The sequence below is a fragment of the Canis aureus genome, chromosome 1, assembly GCF_053574225.1.
Source record: "Canis aureus isolate CA01 chromosome 1, VMU_Caureus_v.1.0, whole genome shotgun sequence".
NCBI classification, from domain to species: Eukaryota; Metazoa; Chordata; class Mammalia; order Carnivora; family Canidae; genus Canis; species Canis aureus.
In genome coordinates, this window is record NC_135611.1 from 61,178,467 (window position 1) to 61,201,101 (window position 22,635).

Here is a 22,635-nt window from a genome sequence, read left to right on the forward strand (position 1 = left end):
TACCGTGATGTAGTCACCCTTTTCTTACTGATGGGCCTTCACATTGTTCCTGGGTTTTCATCATTAGAAGCAACACTACCATGAATATCCTCAAACCAGTGTATTTCATATGGATGCCTTTTTTTGGGGGGTGGGGGTGGGGGGAATCACCTCCAAGGAGGATTACCGGGTCTGAAGGTATATGGATTTTTAACAGATATTGCCAGATTGCTTTCAAACACTTTGTTTCTCTGCCAACTGTACATAAAAGTATTGCTTTAGAGGTTTTACTTCTTTTAAAATATAAAATTTTGTATTTCTATCCTAATAAATTTTAAATGTTCAATGCTTTAAAAGGATGAATTTTTGCTGGTAATTGCTAAACACTGTTCAAAGCAAATGTTATGAATCCAAGCACTATATAGTCTCGCCTATTTTCCCAACCTCATCTGCACTAGCAATGTTGCCATCAAATTAAAAATAACAACAAAGGAATCTAAACAGATGGCCTTTCCTACTCTCTTTCTGAGCACTTAATATCCTTAAAACCCAATTTACTTCCAAGGTTACTGTAAAGGTTTCAGATCTTGCCTTTGCAGCATTCAGGGAAAGAAACTAGCTCTCTTCCCTCTCCATGCTAAAAATAGTGTTGATTAGGGATTTTGTTTAAACTGAAATTAAAGAGAATGGGAATAAAATGAAGCTACATAATAACATCTGTCATAATGCATCCTCAATGTAAGGAATTCTAATAGGCAGCAGTATTTTACTGTTTATATTCAAAGGCAAACTTTTAAGACAGTCTTTCTCAATACCTGGTTATCATTTTTGAAGTGCTGAATACTCATTAAATGCCAATGGGATATGGAAAGGAGATCGCCGAATTTTCAGTAACATGGCACAAAATATTAGAACCAAGTTTAGACTACGATGATCCCAAGAAGTTAGTTGGTTAGTACCTTTATTTTACACCAGAAGAAATGAGGTCCATAAACATTCACATGCTGAGATGACATGGTAAGTCGCTCATGGGTACCAAGATTGGAATATATGTTATTAACAATTCTGTCCCAAAGTTCTTCACTGCACTATGCAATATGATTAAGTTTGAAAGGAGTTTAAAGTTAGGTAAAACTCTAGACTAGAATATTGAACAGGGATACATGGGAAGGAGATCAGAAAGAATCAAAGCAGTTGGTTCCCTAAGGAACTGTGGGCGAATGATGGAGAACAGGTACATTTCCAAAGCAAGAGCCTTGTCCAGGGCCAATGTCCATACAGCATTTAAAAATGACATTAAAAAAAAAAAAGGGATCCCTGGGTGGCTCAGTGGTTTGGCGCCTGCCTTTGGTCCAGGGTGCGATCCTGGAGTCCCGGGATCGAGTCCCACATCAGGCTCCTGGCATGGAGCCTGCTTCTCCTTCTGCCTGTGTCTCTGCCAATCTCTCTCTCTCTCTCTCTATATATATATATATATATATATATGAACAAATAAATAAAATCTTAAAAAAAAAAAAAACAGCATTAAAACAACTGTCAAGGGATTCCCAGGTTGCTCAGTGGTTTACCACCTGCCTTCGGCCCAGGGCGTGATCCTGGAGTCCTGGGATCGAGTCCCACGTCGGGCTCCCGGCATGGAGCCTGCTTCTCCCCCACCCCCCTCTCATTCTCTCTCTCATGAAAAAATAATAAAATCTTTTTACAAAAAAGACTGTCAGGATCCCCTCACAAAGCAAAAACAGTGGACATTAAATAAAAACTTAAACAACAGTACGGATGGTGGCCTTTCAAGGTTACATCCTTTCTTTCATCTACTCTCTATGGTTGTAACAGTCAAGAGGATTCTGTACAGTGTTTTATTTTAGCTTTGTTCTCATTAAGGACTCATAAACTTAATTACTTCATATTCCTTAAGAAACACAGCTTGAAATAATTACTTCATTAGAAAAATTTAGCAGTTTTCATTCTCTCTTGAATAGATTCTGGTTCTAGAATTGCTGAAGATTTTCTTTTTATTCTGAATGCAAACCTCTTCACCTTCATGTGCCTTATAGAATTGTATTTCAAATACCCTTTAAGGAGAAATTTAAAAATCCTGCTTTAAGTCAATTTGAATGAGAATGCTCCTTATTAGCATAAATCACAGCTTAAAAAGTTCTAGAGATGTGCACTATCAGGAAATAACTATGAGGTATATGGTATATGATAAAATAATAAAGAATAGAAAATTTTGATTTTATATTTTCAATATAGCATTTCAGTCATAAATAGATTAATAAATTTATTTCATAAAGTTTGTTGAGTAAATAAAAGGTGATTGCTAAGTTGAAATTCTTTTTTTTTTTTTTTAATTTTATTTATTTATGATAGTCACAGAGAGAGAGAGAGAGAGAGAGGCAGAGACACAGGCAGAGGGAGAAGCAGGCTCCATGCACCGGGAGCCCGACGTGGGATTCGATCCCGGGTCTCCAGGATCGCGCCCTGGGCCAAAGGCAGGCGCCAAACCGCTGCGCCACCCAGGGATCCCGCTAAGTTGAAATTCTTTAAAGAGAATTTGAAATAAAGCAAATTAGATCTAAGTTAGTTACCTGAATATTCAAAGATGTTTAAGTTTCAGTATTAATTACCACATAATGTTCCTCTTCTGTTGGAAAATCTTCAGTATTACAACCTACAGAAGGTCTGAATTATTTGGCCAGTCAAGTTTATCTTCCAGTATTTTCCCTTAAACAAAATTTCCATACTACCTACAGGGTTTTACTCAAACTCCTTCATTGCTTCTTAAACTCTGACTCTGCTCAGGCTATTCTCAATATGCCCTCTACTGCTCCTCCTGTTGGTTTGCTTTATTCCTATTGTTGTTCATGAAAATCCTGCTACCCTCATGTACACTTATCTTGAGATAATACCTCCTTCCTCTGAATCTTCCTATCACAATTGTTCTTGATACTCCTCAGGCTTTATAAAATATGCACTTTTACTCTCATCTTTTCTTGTACAAGTTTTGTCATTTTCAGTCATAAGTTCCTTGGAGGCAGAGATTTTCTTATATTTGATGTCTTAACAGAGTAGACTCTTAAATATTTGCTATTAGCTTAAAATTTATTTCACTATCAAGTGATCCCATATTAGGCAAATAAATATAATTTCTAGGAGCACCATGTTTGAGTTTAAAGATTGAGCACCGCTTTTATTGTACTATTAATAAACAAGGAATTTAAAATAATCTGCACAATACGATCACAGTTCTGTCTAAATATAAAGATTACACTTAAGTGCATGAAAAATACTGGATATATATATATATTATATATATATGTATTTGAATGTTAAGAGATTATATATATCATATATATGAATGTTAATAGATTATATTTGGGTGGTAAAGTTGTAAGGATGAAATGTACATGCAAATACTTTGCAAACAAATCAATATACAAAAGTAGACAGTATTTTTTATAATTTTCCTTGGAGTTATTGTATTATCAGTGATATTAGGTATATTCTGTGTACTCAGCTAGGCCTATGACTTCTATGTCCTCTATGTTGTTTTATTGTTGTTTACGCATTTAGCTCTTTGGAGATAATTGGGGTTTCTGAAATTCTGGTGAGCCCAAGGCTGAGCAACTGCTCAAGGATGCCTGAACCCTGGTTCGCCTTTCTTTTCCAGGGTGGAGATGTAGCTTTGATGTGGAGTTTGGGTAAAGGACCAGTAGAAACAAAGTTTGTAAACATTTCTTTAACAGGGGAACCAGGGAGCAAGCTCTTTCTGAGCTCTTTCTGAACAATGATGATATAAGCTCCAAGAAAAAATAATGGTAACAAAAAGGAATTGAGGTTTTTAAAATCATACACCACACTTTGCAGTATCTTTGGAAGATAAGCTTCCTTTGTTATTGACTTAGGGGCCAAATATGCTCCCATCTGCTCCTGTTCCATATGGCCTCTTCACTTCTGATAACTTTCTACTTCCTTGGTTAAATAAGCCAGGAACTTAATCTAACCTTATCTTACCTGTGTGTGTTTGTTAGTGTTGTCTTTCTGCCAGCTTGCACATTCAAGTGACATTTCTGATTTTTGTTAATTTTCCAGTCAGTAGTAGTTTTACATTAATTGTATACAATACCTTGAGAATACTTTTCAATGTACACATCACTCTAAGTGTCAAAAATTAGGTTATAAATGCTAAAAATTATCATTTAGAATAATATACAAAATACATAATGGTGATCAAACTTGAGCTTGCAGAGATTAATACCCTAATAGGTATCTTTAGATGTCCCAGCCTTCATCTACAGAAACAAGCCTTCCTTGCTAATACACATATCTGCTAGTCAAATAGTACCTATTGTGTCCACAAAACTGTTTACTAATTGGTAAAAATATCAATGAAGTGCATGAAGATATTTTCTTAATTGTATTAGTGCTATACAATATTCTTAATATGAAATCTAATAAAATACTGTGAAACTAAGAATATGCCTATGTAGGCACATCAAAAATTATTTAGAGAGGGGCAAAGAAATGGGGAAACTCAAAGCTCACAGGGTACTTAATGCAAGATTGATTTCTACCTCAGGTCACAGCCCAACGTGAGTTGGTAGGGAGATTTTCCTTTTCACAAATTCAAGTATCCAGGTTCCAGGGCACCAGGAAAGAGAAAAGAAAGCTCATAGAGAATGCACACCTGCTCTTTATGCCTTGGCTGGCTCACTTAACATCAGTGAAGCTGATTAAATGCCATGCAATATACTTAGCTCAGGAAGAGGAAACTGATCGTAGAACATTAACCAGTCTCTGCTATACCCATCATCCATTCTAATAAATACTTTTTTTAAGCCAAAATAATTTCATGATAGTAAGCAAAACATTAATTTGAGAAATTTGCTCTGAGTCTGAGGAAAATTAAATTGTAGACAGTTATGTTAATATGATATGGAAATCATTTGACCAAAAGAAACATTTTGGTTTCCATTATCTGATGATTTCCAATGAAACTGTAGTAAATTATATGTGATGTTATGAGAAAGGATTTTAGAGATGCTCTAAAAAGGATGAACTTTAACATTTTAGGAAAAGACTAAGTATAAATGTGTTATTCAGTAAAGAAATGACACTTATTCTGATAGCAGATCAAAGCCTAAATCTTGGATTATATGATCAAATTTTAACAGCCAACATTTTAATAACTGTCTCCCCCAATGTATCTCAAATGCACTCTATTAGCAAACATGACAGTCCAATTACTTCCATGGTGCTTAGCATTTCATGGTGGCCTATTGCCAACAAAATATGGAGTGGGAAACATGCCAAAGAAGTTAACTGATTTTAAAAGCTAAAATATTGCTAGTGGTGAAATTCAGGGTTTATATGAGGCTAACTGCGCCGACCCTGTTTAAACTCATCAGATAAGTAGGTGTCAATGTATTTACTTAAGTAATAACTCTTAATATTCTGTTGAAAAAAAATGTAGGTAAGTCGATTTTGCTACAAAGACTATGTTAGTAAAATGTCACATAAAACATTTTATTTATCACTGGAGAATATAAAACAATTCAAAATACATTGCTAATCCATTATACATTGATCTGTCTATATCACAAAATCTAGGGTATAAAAAAATTAACCTTTCAAAACAGGAAGGAAACATGGAGAAACTGAATAAAATACAAAAATATGTCTAACCTTGGATTGTACAGGACTTTTCTTTCATTTTATAATTAGTAAGGAAAACAGAATAGGGAAATATATTATTCCTGGAAAAGGCTGAATGAAGGAAAAGATTGTAACCATACCCAGAAGTGTCTGATCCGCAGTAGGAATTTAATAAAAATGCTGATTAAATGAATAAATAAATAATACAGTTGAAAGAAGTTTGAGCTTGAAGTCAGAAGAGCTAGGTTCCAGACTTTGCAATCCCCAACTAGCCTTATGATAAAAAATAATAATAGCTAAAATTTACTGAAGGCTTGCTACGGAGTTGTTAAAAACACATGCATTAGATCAGAATCGTATGAGGTAGGTACTACTATTAGGCTCATTTTACCAACAAGTAAACTGAGGTACATAGGAGTTAAATAACTTTATGACAGAGCCAGGATCTAAATTCAGGCAGTCTGCTTCCTCAGCTCTCATTTTTAACTATTGCATTATATTTCTTTTCTATAATCTTGGGACCCCCTCTTCACTTTCTGACTCTTAGCTTCATTGGTGAAATAAAGGTTTTTGGATTAGATGTCCTCTAGCGTCTCTGTATCTCTAAAAAGTTTATCCCAAAATGAATTTGGGTTTACCATGTAATTTGTATTCTAAATTAGAGCTGGCAAAAATTTCCTATAAAGGGTTAGAAAATAAATATTTTAGGTTTTGCGGAAAACACATACTGTCACAACTATCCAACTCTGTCATTGTAAAAAGGCAACAAACAGTACATAAATAAGCAATGTTCCAGTAAAACTTTATTTACAGAAGGAGGCTGTAAATAAAGGAGTTTGTTGGCCTATGTCTAAACCATCATCTATAATAAAGGAATAGTAAGGACAAGTTTAGGAAGAACAAATTTAGAAATATTCAGCATCATTGTACTAGGAGAGATCTTGACACATGAGATGTTCAAGCCTTTTGCCTTCATAACTATATCATTTAGGACATATGACTGTCCACCTGATGATTTCTAGGAAGAGAGATTATACAGATTCAAATACTATATTTATCTGTCAATTTTTATAAATAAAAGATAAGCACACATGATGTATTTCAAAAGGTATTTCAAAATAATGGTTAGATTCCTCAGCTAGGTCACAAAAGCCTATCAGGTACATGTTATAGCCGAAATAATACCCATAGGCAATGACCCACTCACACATGCACACATACACACAAAAAGAAGGAAAACTTACATACATTTTAGTTATAACTGTTGCTAAACAGAATTTAGTAGGCTGTTATTTTTATTAAAAATACATCCCACAGCAAATAAGCAGAAAACATTTGTACCAAGGACCTAGGTTTTTTCCTCCCTGCTTTACCTGTAAAAGGAGTGGAGAATAAACTGTGGTCTAAGGTAGCAAACTATGTTCCTTCTGTATTACTGTAATAATTCAAAAAAACTTTGATATTGCATTCAGAAAATAATCTGATATTCTGCTGTGTGCGTAGCACTAGGCTAGAATTTCTGGGAAATGGGAATTAACCTTTGCCTCAGTCCTTTTGAAACATATACTTAATTTTGAGGAGATGACATTCCCAAAGAAAAATATCTACTACTGATACATTTGTTGAATAATAATGCTGGCATTAAATAATGAGAGTAAAAAAATTCAAAATAATAACATAAGAAATAGCATAAGACTATAAAATTATTTATAGGAGGATAGTTAAGAAACCTTTTATATTTTAAGAGAAATGAGAGAATGCTTTGGATTAGAGTGATCCAGTAAGGTTTGGGAGTTTATTGGTTGTAAAGTTCTTATACTAAAGACAAAATGGTATAATATTATTTGAAGGTGGACTGTGGATAAAGATGTGTCCCATAAACCTGCAAGTTGCGCTACTATATAAAGAAAGAAATCCATATAATAAACCAATGAAGGGCATAATATGGAATCAACTGAAACAATCATTCCAAAGGAAGGCAAAATTTAAAATGGGAATAAAAACAGTTGAAATAATAGAAAACAAGATGATAAATGCAAACATAAAATATAAACCCAAACATATCAATAATTACATGAAATGTAAGTGGTCTAAACATCCTAATTAGAAGGCATGATTTGCCTGATTGGGGGAGGGGTGGACCCAGACCCAATTTTATGCTCCCTACATTAAAATCACTTTAAATATAAAAATACAAAAGGGTAAAAGTAAAATAATGGGAAAAGATCATGTAAATCCTAAGCAAAAAAACAAAACCTTGGAATAGCTATCTCAATATTAAATTCCAAAGACTATTAAATATTGAATGTAGACTTCAAAAGAAAACCTATTACTAGGGATAAACAGTTTATTTCATAAAGATAAAGCAATTAATTCATCAAAGTATATAACAATCATAAAATTTATATACCTAATAATTGAGCTTCAAAATGCATGAAGGAAAAACTGATTGAACTGAATAGAGAAACAGACAAATCCACAATCTCAGTTAATTTCAGCATTACTCTCACAATAACTAAAACAAATAGCCAGAAAGGTCAATAAAGATACAGAAGACAAACAATACCAAACAATTTAGTCTAATTGAGACTCAGAGACTACTCCACACAAAAGCAGAAAAATATATATTCCTTTTAAGTTACATGAAAAGCATTTATGGGTAGATTATCTGGGACATAAAACCAGTTTTAATCAATTTAAAAGGATTAACATAAAGAATGTTCTAGCCACAATGAAATTAAACTAAAAATCAATAACAAATATATTTGACCCTTGAACCACACAGTGTTTATGGGAGCTGACACTCCCACCCCCATAATTCCTGGAAAATCCACCTATAACTTTTGACTCACCCAAAAATGTGACTACCAATAGCCTACTGTTTACTGGACACCTTACTGATAACAGTCAATTAATACATATATTTTGTATATTTTACATATTATATTCTTAAACTAAACTAGGGGGGAAATGTTAAGTCATTAGGAAGAGAAAATACATCTGCAGGACTGCAATGTAAAAAATCCATGTATAAACGAACTTGTACAGTTCAAAGCTGTGTTGTTGGGGATCAACTAGATCTGAAAAAATCTCAAAATATTTGGAAACTAAATTACACATCTCTAAATAATCCATATATCAAAAGGTAAAATATAAAATATTTACAACTACATAAAATTTATAAACAATATATCAAAATTTGTGGATGCAGCTAAGGCAGTATTTATTGGGAATTTCATAGCATTAAATACCAATACTAGAAAAGAAAGATCTTAACTAAATGACTTTAAGAAATAGAAAAACAAGAGTAAGTGAAACTGAAAGTAAGTGGAAGGAAGTAATAAAGTTCTGAGTGAAAATCAGTGGAAGAGAAAACAGAAAAAGAGAAATTGTTAAAAGCTAGTTAAGAACATTCATGAACTTCTAGCCAGACAGATCAAGGAAAAAAAAAAACAAGATACAAATGATACAATACCAAAAATGAGAGCAGTGATGTCAAATTCTACCCATATTAAAAATGTAACAAAGTAATGTATGAACAACTCAGTGGCCATAAATTCGACATTTGATAAAATGGAGAAATTCCTTAAAAGAGATTACCAAAGCTCACTGAAGAACAGAGATCTTGAATAGCCATGTAGATACCTATTAGAGAAATTTAATTTTTTCACAAAAATCTTATCACAAAGAAAATTCCAAGCTTCACTGGGTAATTCTACCAAACACTGAAGGAAAAAATATAACACCATTTATATACAAACTTCTAGAAAACAGATGAGCACTTCTCATTTTACGAAGCCAGCACTACCATGATATCAAAATCAGAAAAATAAAACTACAGATCAATATCCCTTATGAACATAGACATTAAAATTCCTAACATAATATCAAATCTAACAGTATGTAAAACTGATAAAATATTATGACCAAGGCAAGTTAATCTTAGGAATGCAAGGGTGGTTTAGCATTAGGAAATGTTGGGAAGTTACCATATCAATAAGACGAAAAACAGGGGAAACTCATGCAAAGATTACTTTCACATAAAATCATTTTCCAATAGAAATTCTATTCCTAAAACTCTCACCAAAATAGGAATAGAAAAGATCACCCTCAACTTGTTTAGGGCATCCACAAGTAACCTACAGCTAACATAACTGCTAATGCTGAAACTCTTCCATTATAATGGGTTTGTCAATTTCTCTTTGCAGGATTTATCTTTTGGTAATCAGCTTTATTGAGGTGAAATGTAAACTAAAATCCACCCATTTTAAGCATACATTTCAAGTACTTTAAAAAAATACAGTCATGTAGCCATCACTACAACTTTGATATAGATGTCCCCTCTGCCTCTATGTAGAAAATTCCCTTTCTTCACAATCACCCACAGCCCTAAGCCCTGGACCACTAACATTCTGTCACTATAGATATGCCTTTTCTAGAGCTTCTTATAAATAGAACCCTATAATATGTATCCTTTTGTGTGCACTTTTTTTAAAAAAAGATTTTATTTGTTTATTCATGAGACACACACAGAGAGAGGCAGAGACACAGGAAGAGGGAGGAGAAGCAGGCTCCATGCAGGGAGCCCGATGCAGGACTCAATCCCAGGACTCTGAGACCACACCCAGAGCCAACTCAGATGCTCAACCACTGAGCCACCCAGGCATCCCTTGTGTGCACTTTTTAATGCTGAGCTGTATTCCATTTTATGGAATGAACTACATTTGTTTATCCATTCACCAGTTGACGTTTGAGTTGTTTCCATAGATGGGACTATGATGAATAAAACTGTATTATTCATGCATGCCTTTATATGGACATATTTTTTTATTTCTTTGGAGGAAATGGCTAGAAGGAGTATTGCTGAATCATGTAGTGAACTGTGTGTTTAATTTGAAAAAACAAAAACACCCAAACTTCCAAAATGGTTATTAACAGTTTTCATTCTTCCAATAAGGAGTCTCATGACATTCACTCTTTAGCATGTTTTTCTTTCTCTACTGCATCATTTCTATTCACATATAAACATGCTTCCATTTTCCATCTTCAAAAAGTCTTTTGACCCCAGGCCTTCTCTAGCAACCACCCTCTTTCCCTGTTCAACAGTGCTCCTAGGAGGACTACTCTCCAGTCTTTCCTCTCAGCATCAATTAGCCCTGCTCCAAATAAACCACTACTCCATCAAAACTGTTTTTATCAAAAGCACCGAATCCAGAGACCAACTCTTGTCATCTTTAAAACTGCATTTTCACAGTTTAAAATTATTCATCTCTCCATAAGGACTGTGGACTCTCTGAGTGGCAGTGCTGTTATTTCATTTATCATATCCTGAATATTAAAAATTTCATTATATGTGCAATCCTGAAAACAAGTCTGTTTAATGAATAACCAAAGAAATTTCTTTAACATCTTAGAATTGGAAAATCAAACTAGAGCATGACATAATTTGATAATCATAAATTTGGGTAGAATTCTGTTAAGGTTAGACTAATTTCTGAGTTTTACTTTACCTTCACATATTCCTTAGGTGCCTATGCATCATAAGGAGGCATAAAACAGAGATGATATTTTGAAAACCGGTATTGATAGATTCATATATGACCAATTAAACATTTTCACAAATTTGTTTACATTATTATCATAAAATAGTTTCTTATAGTGAATCTTGTAAAATGTATGAGGTACCTGTTCACAAATTAGAAATAAACTCTGTCCTAAGGACTTCTACTTTAAATAATTAAAAAAAAAAAAAAAAGGCTAGGCAAGGTTGTATTGATTCCTATTCTAAAGAGTATTCTTAAAATAATAGGTACAAAAATTATTTACAATGGTAGCTACATAAACTACCATATTTTCCATTTTATTTCACCAAATTGCTAGGACATTGTTCGTAAGACATTTATTTAACAAATGAAAACAAACTGCCTTCTGGCTCCAGCTGAATTCACTTTTCCAAAATATAACTGTTACTACCTAGATCTTACTTCAGTTTCCAATCAAAAATACCAATGAATATTATAAAACTAAGTTATAGTTCCTTCTCCATTTGTATTTCCAATTACCATGTAAGAGCTTTTAAAAAGGAAATAAACCTGCAATTTCTTAGTATCAATAACAGTAAGTTAAGAACAGAATGAGAAGAAATGAAACCATAAATATGTATTACAGCTTTCCAAAATTAAGTTTGAAAGTAGACTAAGCTTGGTATTTTGAGTAATGTAGGACTCTCTTACTTAACTCTTAACCAGAGCTAAAGGGAGCAATATGTCAAATTAACTTGCTCAATTTTCTTTTCTCAACTTTTCCAATGCCCTTTAAGAATACCATTACTGAGCAGCTGCTGTTAGCATTTACAGCATCAAACCTAATTTTGGAATGTTTATATTACAATAGCCAAATATCCGAAAACTGAAAACTGTATGGTGCCAGTTGTTTCATGATACTGAAAGGAAAAAGGACTTTGTGGATGAGCTATTTTTCGTTTAAAAAAAAAAAAAAGGTTTAAGAATGGTTTTAATGGTTGATTTATATTTAAATATAAGTAATGCATACAAAATGACTACTACCTAGAATTCAAAAAAAAATTGTTAAAATTGCTAACTGAAAAATTCTTTTATGTATTATTTTTCATATATTAAACGTGACAGTTAAAAGAAAATAGACTTTAGCATATTGTATTTCTGTCATTGGAGCAAAGCTTTCTATTTAAATAAAACATCGTGTTAGTCATTTAAAATAATTTAGAAATTATTCTCCTTAACATTTTTTAAGTTAACTACAAATAAAATTTATCACTAAGAAAAATGCACAGTAAATAAAAGTCAAATGCTTATTAGTGTGAAATAAATAATCTGTCTTTTAAATGAACCATGTAGAGCCTACTACATTTCCCATGAAAAATTATAAGTTGATATAGGTATCAAAAGCACTTCCTAAAAACAATTATGTCTAAGAACAATAGTTTTTTTAGCATTTGTCGTGATAAATATCATTTATTTCCTCCGCATGTAAAATAAGTAGTTGTGGTTTTGTCTATTTTCCTTTATATGTGTAGATAAAACATGAAGAAAACAAATGTCTTCCATGTTTCTATGGACTCTTTCTGCCTGGCTAGTCAAACAATTATTTACAGTATTGATACTTGTTTCAAAACTCATTGAAAAAAAAAATATTTTAATCTTCTGGTGAAGAAAGAGGTGTTGATTGGGACTACCTTTTAAATGTAAAGAACTGTAAGTAAATTAGATTTGATTCTAAAACAACCTCACAAAACAATGAACTTAACAAAAATTAATTTACTTCATGTCACAAATTGAGATAATACCTAGTTGAATATATTATTATATTGAAAAAGTCTCAGTATTGATTCACAATATGTGTATTCACAAAGCATATGTTGTTATAGACACAGAAAACAATCAAGTCCCTCTGTTTCCTTTACAAACAAATGAAACATGACGTTAAACCATGCTCCACCCTTTATGTGTTCTGCACCCTAACGTTCCGCATGTCTCTCAGCACCACTGGTCTGTAGTTTTGTTCCAAAATCTCCATGTATTCAAAGTAATCACTCACTCGAAAACCATGTAGTGCTTCTTCCTGTCAAAAAATACAAGAGCAGTTAATTCACTTGAGTAAAGAAACACAATTCTAAGTTAATGAATTTTAAATAGTTGACTTTTTTTACAGTTATAGGTGGGGTTTTACATTGCTACTAAATGTGTAATTGCTTTTTATCTAGTAGGCTGTGTATGTATGTGAAACCATGTCCCTGAAACAAGGTTGTCTGTTTTTAAAACCAAATTTGCTTTACAGCTAACAAAAAATAAGACAAACTCTTAGGGCAGCCCAGGTGGCTCAGCGGTTTAATGCCGCCTTCAGCCCAGGACGTGATCCTGGAGACCTGGGATCAAGTCCCATGTCGGGCTCCCTGCATGGAGCCTGCTTCTGCCTCTGCCTGTGTCTCTGCCTCTCTCTCTCTCTGTCTCATGAATAAATAAATAAATCTTTAAAAAAATTCTAATAAACTTAAAAAAAAGATAAACTCTTACAAAATGAAATCTTCCTAATATTTTGGATAAAGTTTCAACTACAGAATGATGGGTCATATTTTTAATTAGTAAAGACCCTAAAGCTTATCAAAGGATCCTATAATGTTGCAAGAAATATCTGTTTTACAGCAATGAAGGTTCATAAAACCTTCAATAGTCTGTAACTCATAATGTTGGTACAATGCATATCTGTGCTAATTCTGAATTTAATGGTTAGTGTCCCAAATGAGGCACTCAAGAATAAATTAGAACAGTAGGAATACTCACTTAGAATCTTGGAGACTTTAAGGAAATTATGTGGCTAATTTTTTTTTAGCATTTCCAAATGCTAGCTATGCAATACATACCCTTCAAAGTAAAACAAAAATTCTGAAGAAAAATCAGACCTGATCCAATGTAGTATTATGTTCAGAGTTTGGGAGGTTATTTAAAAATTGGACAATTCATGCCTTTCTAGAGATTACAGTTTAAAGGTTAAAGTTACTAACAAAAAACAAAAGCAATTCAAAATGATAAATTATCCTATACCAGATACTGTGGTTAGGGACAATCAGTTTATAGTTGAGACATATGAATGCATACAACTAGGAAAAATATCACACTATGCAATTCTCAGTAAGAATGAATGTTTATAAAGGCCTCCCTCGGATGTCACTGTTCACATATAAGTAATAGTCCACAGCTTGCAAATAACTTGGGAGAACTTATACTTATTTTGCCATGTATCACCTAAAATATGGGTAACTTGGAGGAATAGTTGGTACATTAAAATATTTCTGATCTATAAATCTGATGTCATAGCTAGAAGAACTAAATGATGTTAAGTTGTATGCGTAACATTACACCATTAAGGCTAGAGCTGATACCTTCCAACATAAAAATGTGAACTCTACTCTTAATTTTAAAAATAACTATAATGCTATTTATTCTTTTATTTCTTAACTCATTCATTCTCACTATAAGATTCTTGATTATTTCACTTTGCTTTTGGAAAAAAATAGGATTGAAGTAAGACCATTCTTACTGTTCAAGAATTTACTTTAAACAGTTACTGCTCTAGTCATGGAACTATTTATGAATTTATCCATTCTCTTCATTCAAATTATGTGTGACTTGGCACTGATCAACTCCTCATTAAAACTCTATCTCAGGGACGCCTGGGTAGCTCAGCGGTTGGGCGGCTGCCTTCAGCTCCAGTCGTGATCCCGGGATCCAGGATCAAGTCCCATATCGGACTCCTGTGAAAAGCCTGCTTCTCCCTCTTCCTATGTCTCCACCACTCTCTCTCTCTCTCTCTCTCTGTGTCTCAAAGGAATAAATAAATAAATATTTTTTTAAATAATAAAAAATAAAACTATATCTCAGTTGCAGAGAAATTATAGTAATATGTTATTCTAACCAAATAAAAATCCAATGCCAGAAAAACTGTTTTAGTGCATATTCATTATTTTAAAAGAACGCTTATTGTTCATTAACTGAATCACAATAGGAGATGACACCATTTAAACAAGAGCTCTAATAATTAGCATAGCCCCAAAACTTTTGAATCTCCGGAGTTGGCATTCTGGATTCCAGTTTGAAAGGTAACATTTTTTACATGTTCTAAAAGTTTCAAGCTATTTGAGATTTTATACTAAAATCTGCCAATTCAGGCCTGTCATGAAAATTGTTTTGGTAGGTCTAGGGAGGAGTCTAGATATGTCAGTTTTAATAGGCACACTAATGATCCTCAGGATCAGGGGCCTTTACATAGTGTGTGTGTGGTTCTGGATAGAATATGAGTTTCATAAATATTTAGGGAAGAGTATGTGATTCTTTTTTTTAAAGATTTTATTTATTATGACAGAGATAGAGAAACAGAGACACAGCAGAGGGAGAAGCAAGCTCCTCATGGGGAGCCTGATGTGGGACTCAATCCTGAGATCCTGGGGGTCACGTCCTGAGCACCTAAATGCTCAACCACTGAGCCACCCAGGCGCCCCAGAGTATGTGATTCTTAAAAGTATTTAACTCATGCCACCTCACACCAGTCAGAACGGCCAAAATTAATAACTCAGAAAACGATGGATGTTGGTGAGGATGTGGAGAAAGGGGAACCCTCCTGCACTATTGGTGGGAATGCAAACTGGTGCAGCTACTCTGGAAAACAGTATGGAGGATCCTCAAAAAGTTAAAAATATAACTACTCTATGACCCACCAATTGGACTACTACGTATTTATACAAAGGATACAAACATAATGACTTGAAAGGGAACACACACTCCAATGTTTATACCAGCGATGTCCACAATGGCCAAAATATGGAAAGAGCCCAGATATCTGACAGATAAATGGATAAAGATGTGGTACACACACACACACACAATGGAATATTCCTCAGCCATCCAACAGAATGAAATCTTGCCATTTGCAACAACGTGGATGGAACTACAGGATATTATGCTAAGCAAAGTCAGTCAGTCAGAGAAAGACAAATACCATATGATTTCACTCATAGTGGAACTTAAGAAACAAAACAGATGAACAAAGAGGAAGAGAAGGAAAAATAAAATGAAAACAGAGAGGGAGGCAAACCGTAAAAAACTCTTAACTATAGGAAACAAATTGAGGGTCGCTGGAAGGGAGGTGAGTGGGGGCATGGGGTAACTGGATGATGGGCATTAAGGAGGGCACTTGATGTAATTAGCATTGGGTGTTACATGCAACTGATGAAACACTAAATTCTATCCCTGAAATTAATAATATACTTTATGTTAACTAAATTGAATTTAAATTAAAAAATTAAAAATAAATAAATAAATAGGTTTTAACTCAGCTGAGGGATGGATATATGAGCGTATGTGATGACTACAGAGATGATCCAATCCTGGCTGGGTAAATGAGGGAACAGGCCTTGATCAGATACAATGTAAAAAAAAAAATGATCCTGACCTAGATCTGAACTATATGCCAGGTATTACTACGATATACTATGATGTCTAAGGCGCTAGAGAAGAATAAATGGGAGCAAAGTAAATAGCTATGGACTCAGGAGAAAGGCCTATTTCCTTTGCTATGTTCTCTACACATGTTTTTTTCTTCAGTTAATAACAAGAGAAGGATGCAACAGAGATGTAGATATTCAAATAATTGCTTTTTTTTAAAGCACTTTCTATGTGCCAGAAAATGTTCTAGAAGTATTTTACACAAAGCTATCCTCCAGCTATCCCATCCCCCTATCCACCTCCCCTCCAGCAACCCATTAAGGAGGACACGTGATGTGATGAGCACTGGGTGTCATATGCGGTTAATGAATTGCTGAACTCTTACATCTGAGACTGGTGATGTGCTGTATGTTGGTTAACTGAATTTAAATAAATGAAGAAAAAAAGATACCATCTAATTCCTCAATAATTCCATGTAATAGGTATTATTTCACACCCAATTATACAGATGAGAAAACTGAGGCACAGAGAGGTTCAGCAAGCAATGTGCCCAAGTTTACCAAGTGACAGAGCCAGAATTTGAATGCAGGCAAACTCAAGTGATACAAGAACAATGAAAAGCACCAGTTTGCCAACCACAGTTAACATAAAACTGAACGTGTTTCATCTATTCCCTCAGACGGTGAATTATCTTTTGTACTGTGTATTTTTGAAAACTTAGCAATTCACGTTTCTCAGTCTGATCTCCATTCCTTACCCTGTCAACATGTTCTGCTAACAGCTGCAGGAACAACAACAGTCCTCTTGACAATTTACTGATTGGATTGAAATTAATCTGATTTTTTCATAATTATAAATTGATTTTGCCATAACGTGCAGGATTTAGTTGAAGCATTTTAATTAAGTATTTTGAGCCTTCACAGCTGATTTTCACTGGAAGGCAATCTTTTCTTAGTCTGGCATTTCAGTGAAGTTTCCCCCAAGTTGAATTCAATTGAATTCACAAACTAAAACCAAGATCATTGCCAGCCTATTATCATGCTAGAGAGATACTCAGTATAGCCAGTTGGCTAAAACAGTGGTTCTTCTAAAATACTATTAAACTCCTTCTAAACTGGCTTGCTTGCACGAGTGTGTGAGTGTGAGACAGAGAGAGAGAAAGAGAGAGAGAAAAAGAGATTCCACTTAAAAAGAAAACCTTTTGACTTTCAAGCTCACTGGTATATTTGAGAGTCCTATATTTATTTTTCTGGATGATGTTTTTCATTCTGGTAAATGTGATGGCCACAGATTTTTTTTGAACCATCATCTGTCAAGATAAAAACATCCAGGACCCTAAGTCCAATTACTAAGCCCTCCAGCGTACCTTCAAAAGTTGTCTTAGCTCAGTACTGATCTATCAATCACCACAGTGTGGGAATAATGCACTTATTATACATAAAATATAATAAGACTGCTCTATTAGCAAACCCACATACTTGTTGTATCTACAAAGATAACCGTGAAAAACTCAGGAAATACCTTACTGATAATCATTTTATGCCCATGCCATCCATTCATTTAATCATTCAGTGGTTTAGGTTAAAGAGGGATTTTTTTTTTTTTTTTTTTTTTTTTGGTTGGGGGAATATTTTTTAAGTAAGCTTAGCCAGACTATTCATGTTCATTCACCACATGGTCTAAGAAGTTCCAAATCTTTTTAAGACACAGATCACAAAGAATTGCTCAGTGGGCTGTCAGAAACATGGGCAACAAGTCTAGACCCCCAACACCTAATTTGAGCCTAAATCCAAATAAATACAAACAGGTTAATATTATCTCTATACTACATATACTTCAGACTGATTACTATTATTCCTAAGGCAATGTTTATATCATGTCACTTTCTGTCAATAAATGAAACTTAAACCAGGAAAATTTTAACTGCATATTTTCGATCTTTTAGAGCCATCTCATTACCCGAAGTTTCTCAGAATAGCTGGTAATAGTTGAAAACATGTTTGTGATTTTTCAATATTTTGGAAACTTCAACTGGGCCTGATTATTTGACTACACTTACAATAGATGCTTATCTATTTTTGTATGATGGTTCAATATCCTTTTAAAAAGTTTTATTATGAAAGAAGTATGGATCCATTCTTCAAAAATAAAAACAACAAATACACTAAAAAGTAAAAGTCTTCTGATCTATTTTATCTCTTCAGAAGCAATCATATTTCAATATGTATAGTCAGGAAATAACTATATAAGAATAGTATTACAGCTGTAGTATATAGTTTTATGGAAAATCATTAAGTTTTTTTCATCCTTTGTATAAGTCTGAGATTTCTGGGTTAGAAAGTATAAAACATAATTCCCCAGGTTTAATCCTTATAACCATAGCTGAATGAGAAATTTTCAAATCATATAACTATTTCTGACTTGGGCTGTCTTCCAAGGGAAGGAAAAATGAAAATCACTTTATTAAAGTTTCATTATTGTTTAATATGTGAATAAGTGGAAAAGAGTCTATATATGCTTATATACATGGAAAACAACAGGTCATAAGAGAGCTTAATAGAGTAGTTGAAGGGGTATATAAATGCATATTTAAATAAACCACACTGGAGTTTATCTCACAAGAAGAATAACCATCCACCAAAAGAGATCACTGAACTTGAGACCTACCTGCTGAAAATTAAACAAAAAATGAAATGAACTCCAATATCAGAAAGATATTTTTCTTAATCCCTCAGATGAATGCAAACAGGAGTAAGGTCAGTTCCAGGACAAGTGCTAAAATTAATTCTTTGCCAACATGTTCTTAGTTTGGATTTAAACCAATTCAATTAAAATTTTAGTAATTTGAATAGGACTTGAGTAGTAATCTTTTTCCCACTCATTGGAAAATTCTTTAGTTTTAAACAGATAGCATTATCACGAAGTAGTTAACAAAGAGAAGAAATTGCAATGATCACCAACAATAATTAGATTTAAAGAATTCAGTAATGTTTGTTATTAAATGTTTGTTATTTAAATGTTATTAAATATTCCTCTTTCCCTTTATTTGTATTGTTTACTCTTTCAACAAATATGTATTAGGTACTTGAACAATGCCTAGTGTTCAAGGCATTGAAAATACATTAGTAAATGAGATGGACAAGATCACTGTTCTTGTGGAACATATACATTATACTGAGGTAGACTGGCAAAAATATATATAAAATAATTTCAGCTAGTGACAAACACTGTAAGGGAAACTAAAGTGGGATACAAGATTAGAAAATGACAGTGTTAGTGTAAGGGCTTGGGAAAGTTTCAAACTCTGAAATTCCTATAATTGACCACAGTAGTGGTGAAAGTGTTCCTTACTAAAAAGGAATCAACATTTTGTCTTCAACATCATCCCCATTTGTTTAACCACCTCTGTTCTACAAATTAACTCTTGCAGATAATTTTTTTCTTTTTCTACCTATGTTTTCCTTTTACATGTACAATCATTGTCTTGGAATATTTCTTCATTAAAAATGTTCCCAAGGGGTGCTTGGGTGGCTCAGTTAGTTGAGCGCCCAACTCTTGATTTTGGCTTAGGTCATGATCTTGGGCCTTGAGATGGAGTCCTGTGTCAGGCTCCCTGCTGGGCATGGACTTAAGATTCTCTCTCTCTCTCATTCTCTCTCCCTCTGCCCCTCGCCCCCACCCACTCATGCTCATTCTCGTTCTCTTAAAAAAAATAAAAATTTCCTAAGATCACAATCTAGTGATATACATAAAAGTTAGAGATCTTTTGAATTCAGTATTTATGAAATAAAACAATAAAGTTAGAGATATTTTGAATTCAGCTGGATAGTTTGGCAATCTTGAATAATCAATGACATTTATTTATATAGAAAATCATTATTAAAGGGAAAATAGCTCTGACAAGTATCTAGCGGTAAAGGAGAATGATAAAACTAATTAACATAGAAATTATTTGTGGATCTAGAGAAAACCTAGCAAAGGACAAATGCTGGTTTTAGTGTATGTATGCATTATGTGTTCCTGTAGGATGGTGAGGGGAGCAGGTGGAGGGAAACATACTTCAAATGCAAGGAAAGATTTTAACTTAAATAGAGTTGGATTTCTATCAAGAATTGTACATAAGCATGTATTTATATAACTGTATTTCCTAAAGTCCACAGCTTCAAAACTCACATTATTATGAGAGAGAAAATAAGTTATATCTTGTTTTAAAATATTAACTTCTATAATATAGTGACTTTTTTAAAAGAATGCTATTATAGAATAATCTTTCATGGAAACATTTTATAAAAATAGGTGAAAGTTTAAAAAAAATTAGAATATGAAGGTACAGGAAATTACATTAAATGTTTTAAAAAATGTTTTAAAACTCTGTCTTAACACAGTAACTTGAACTTTCAGTGACCAGATAAGATATAAAGAATATATATAGACAGACAGACAACACATCTTGTGGGATAGCACACTGGCTAGCACACAGCTTAGCTGTTTCACAGCTCCAGTCCCACCACTCCCTAGTGTGCCATCTTGAACAATTTAAGTTGATGCCTCAGTTCCCTCATCTCTAAAATGAGAATGACAGTACCACCTCTTAAGGTTTTTTTTAGATGACTGTTGAGAAAAGTGTCTGACTCAAGCCTCCCATCAAAGTTAGCTATGAACTCTTGACCATCATTTTCCCGCTAAAGTTACTTACTTTCAGGAAAACCTGCAGATCCTGAGTCTGAGTGTGCTGCAGAATATCTTGTTGCAGATGTTTGAAAATAGCTATGCAGATATACACTTGATAGTCAGGACCAAGGAAAACACAAGTAGCAATATAATGGCAGATTTCTATCCAATCTAAATAATTCCAAAAGCACTGCGTTATCCATAGTAGGCAAATCTAGAAGAAAAAAAAAAAAAAGAAGTCAGTTCATTAGAAAGCTTGTAAAACCATACTTTTAAAAAGCACTAACCACTAGCTCACACAAAACCAATGAAGAGGTTGGTGTCTGATGCAGATAGAATGACATCCTGCCTACTGAGATGCTTCATCTATTTGCTTAATGTGTGAGAAAACCCTCATAGCCTGGGGACTCAGGACCTAGAGGTAACTGATGGTGTTCACACTGCTCATATACCTGTTGCTAAATGCCTACTTTATTCATATAGTCCTCCTCTTACCACCAATAACAGTGTGCTCTCTACAGATAACAAATGTTAACAGACCATTTTAATTCAGAGAGAAGTTTCTTCTACCCTACCTATAATCACAGATGTATAATTATGCAGATGACAGATTGCTAAATGTTACATTAATGCAAATGGACTCTTGCTGAATCAGAAAATAATTTAAACCAAACAGGATTATATAACATAAAAACTGGGAGCTAGTACAAAAATAATTTAAAAGTGAGATTTTTACAAAAATCATTTATCTTACTTTTTGAATAACATTCAGATTGTTCAGACTATAAAAAGAATACATGCACATTGCAGCAAAAAATAGAAAAGTTAAAAAAAAAATACCCACAGTGACGATGGCACAGTTGTTAACACTGCTAGCATGTTGGTACATTAGTGTTACGGGTGGAATTGTGTTTGTCCCTCAAAAGTATGTCCAAGTCCTAACCCACAGTACCTGTGAATGTGACAATATTTGGAAACAGGGTTTTTGCAGAGGTAATCAAGATAAAATGAGATCACTAGAGTGAGTCCTATTCCAATATGAATAGTATCAGATAAAAAGGGAAAATGTGAAGAGAGAGACACATATACAGAGGGAAGATGAAGAGGCCCACGTGGGGAGTGTCATGTGAAGACAGAGCACTGGAGTGATACATTTCCAAGCCAAAAACCATCCAAGGCTACCAGAAACTAGGAGAGAGGCATCGAACAGTTCTTTCCCTTGGGCCTTTATTTTTATTTATTTTTTTTAATTTTTTTTCTTTATTTATTTATGATAGTCACAGAGAGAGAGAGAGAGAGAGAGAGAGAGAGGCAGAGACACAGGCAGAGGGAGAAGCAGGCTCCATGCACCGGG

At 33.8% G+C, this 22,635-nt stretch overlaps 1 protein-coding gene and 1 long non-coding RNA gene across 7 annotated transcripts in view; one reads left to right on the forward strand and one right to left on the reverse strand.

Annotated features, from left to right (window-relative positions):
* The window catches only part of LOC144316055 (uncharacterized), a 117,159-nt gene that overhangs the window by 27,671 nt on the left and 66,853 nt on the right, over nucleotides 1–22,635 (forward strand). The window lies entirely within an intron of this gene.
* TBC1D32 (TBC1 domain family member 32) overlaps nucleotides 7,964–22,635 on the reverse strand; it is a 211,104-nt gene continuing 196,432 nt past the window's right edge. For 4 of the 5 annotated variants that reach the window (XM_077901391.1, XM_077901385.1, XM_077901378.1 and 1 more), the window contains 2 exons: nucleotides 21,307–21,495; nucleotides 7,964–13,233 (listed from right to left, as the gene is read on the reverse strand). In XM_077901391.1, the coding sequence (XP_077757517.1) occupies nucleotides 13,114–13,233; nucleotides 21,307–21,495 (309 nt within the window). In that variant the 3' untranslated portion in view covers nucleotides 7,964–13,113. Of the gene's footprint in view, nucleotides 13,234–21,306; nucleotides 21,496–22,635 lie in introns of those variants that run through there. The other variant, XR_013381762.1, reaches the window with a different exon arrangement.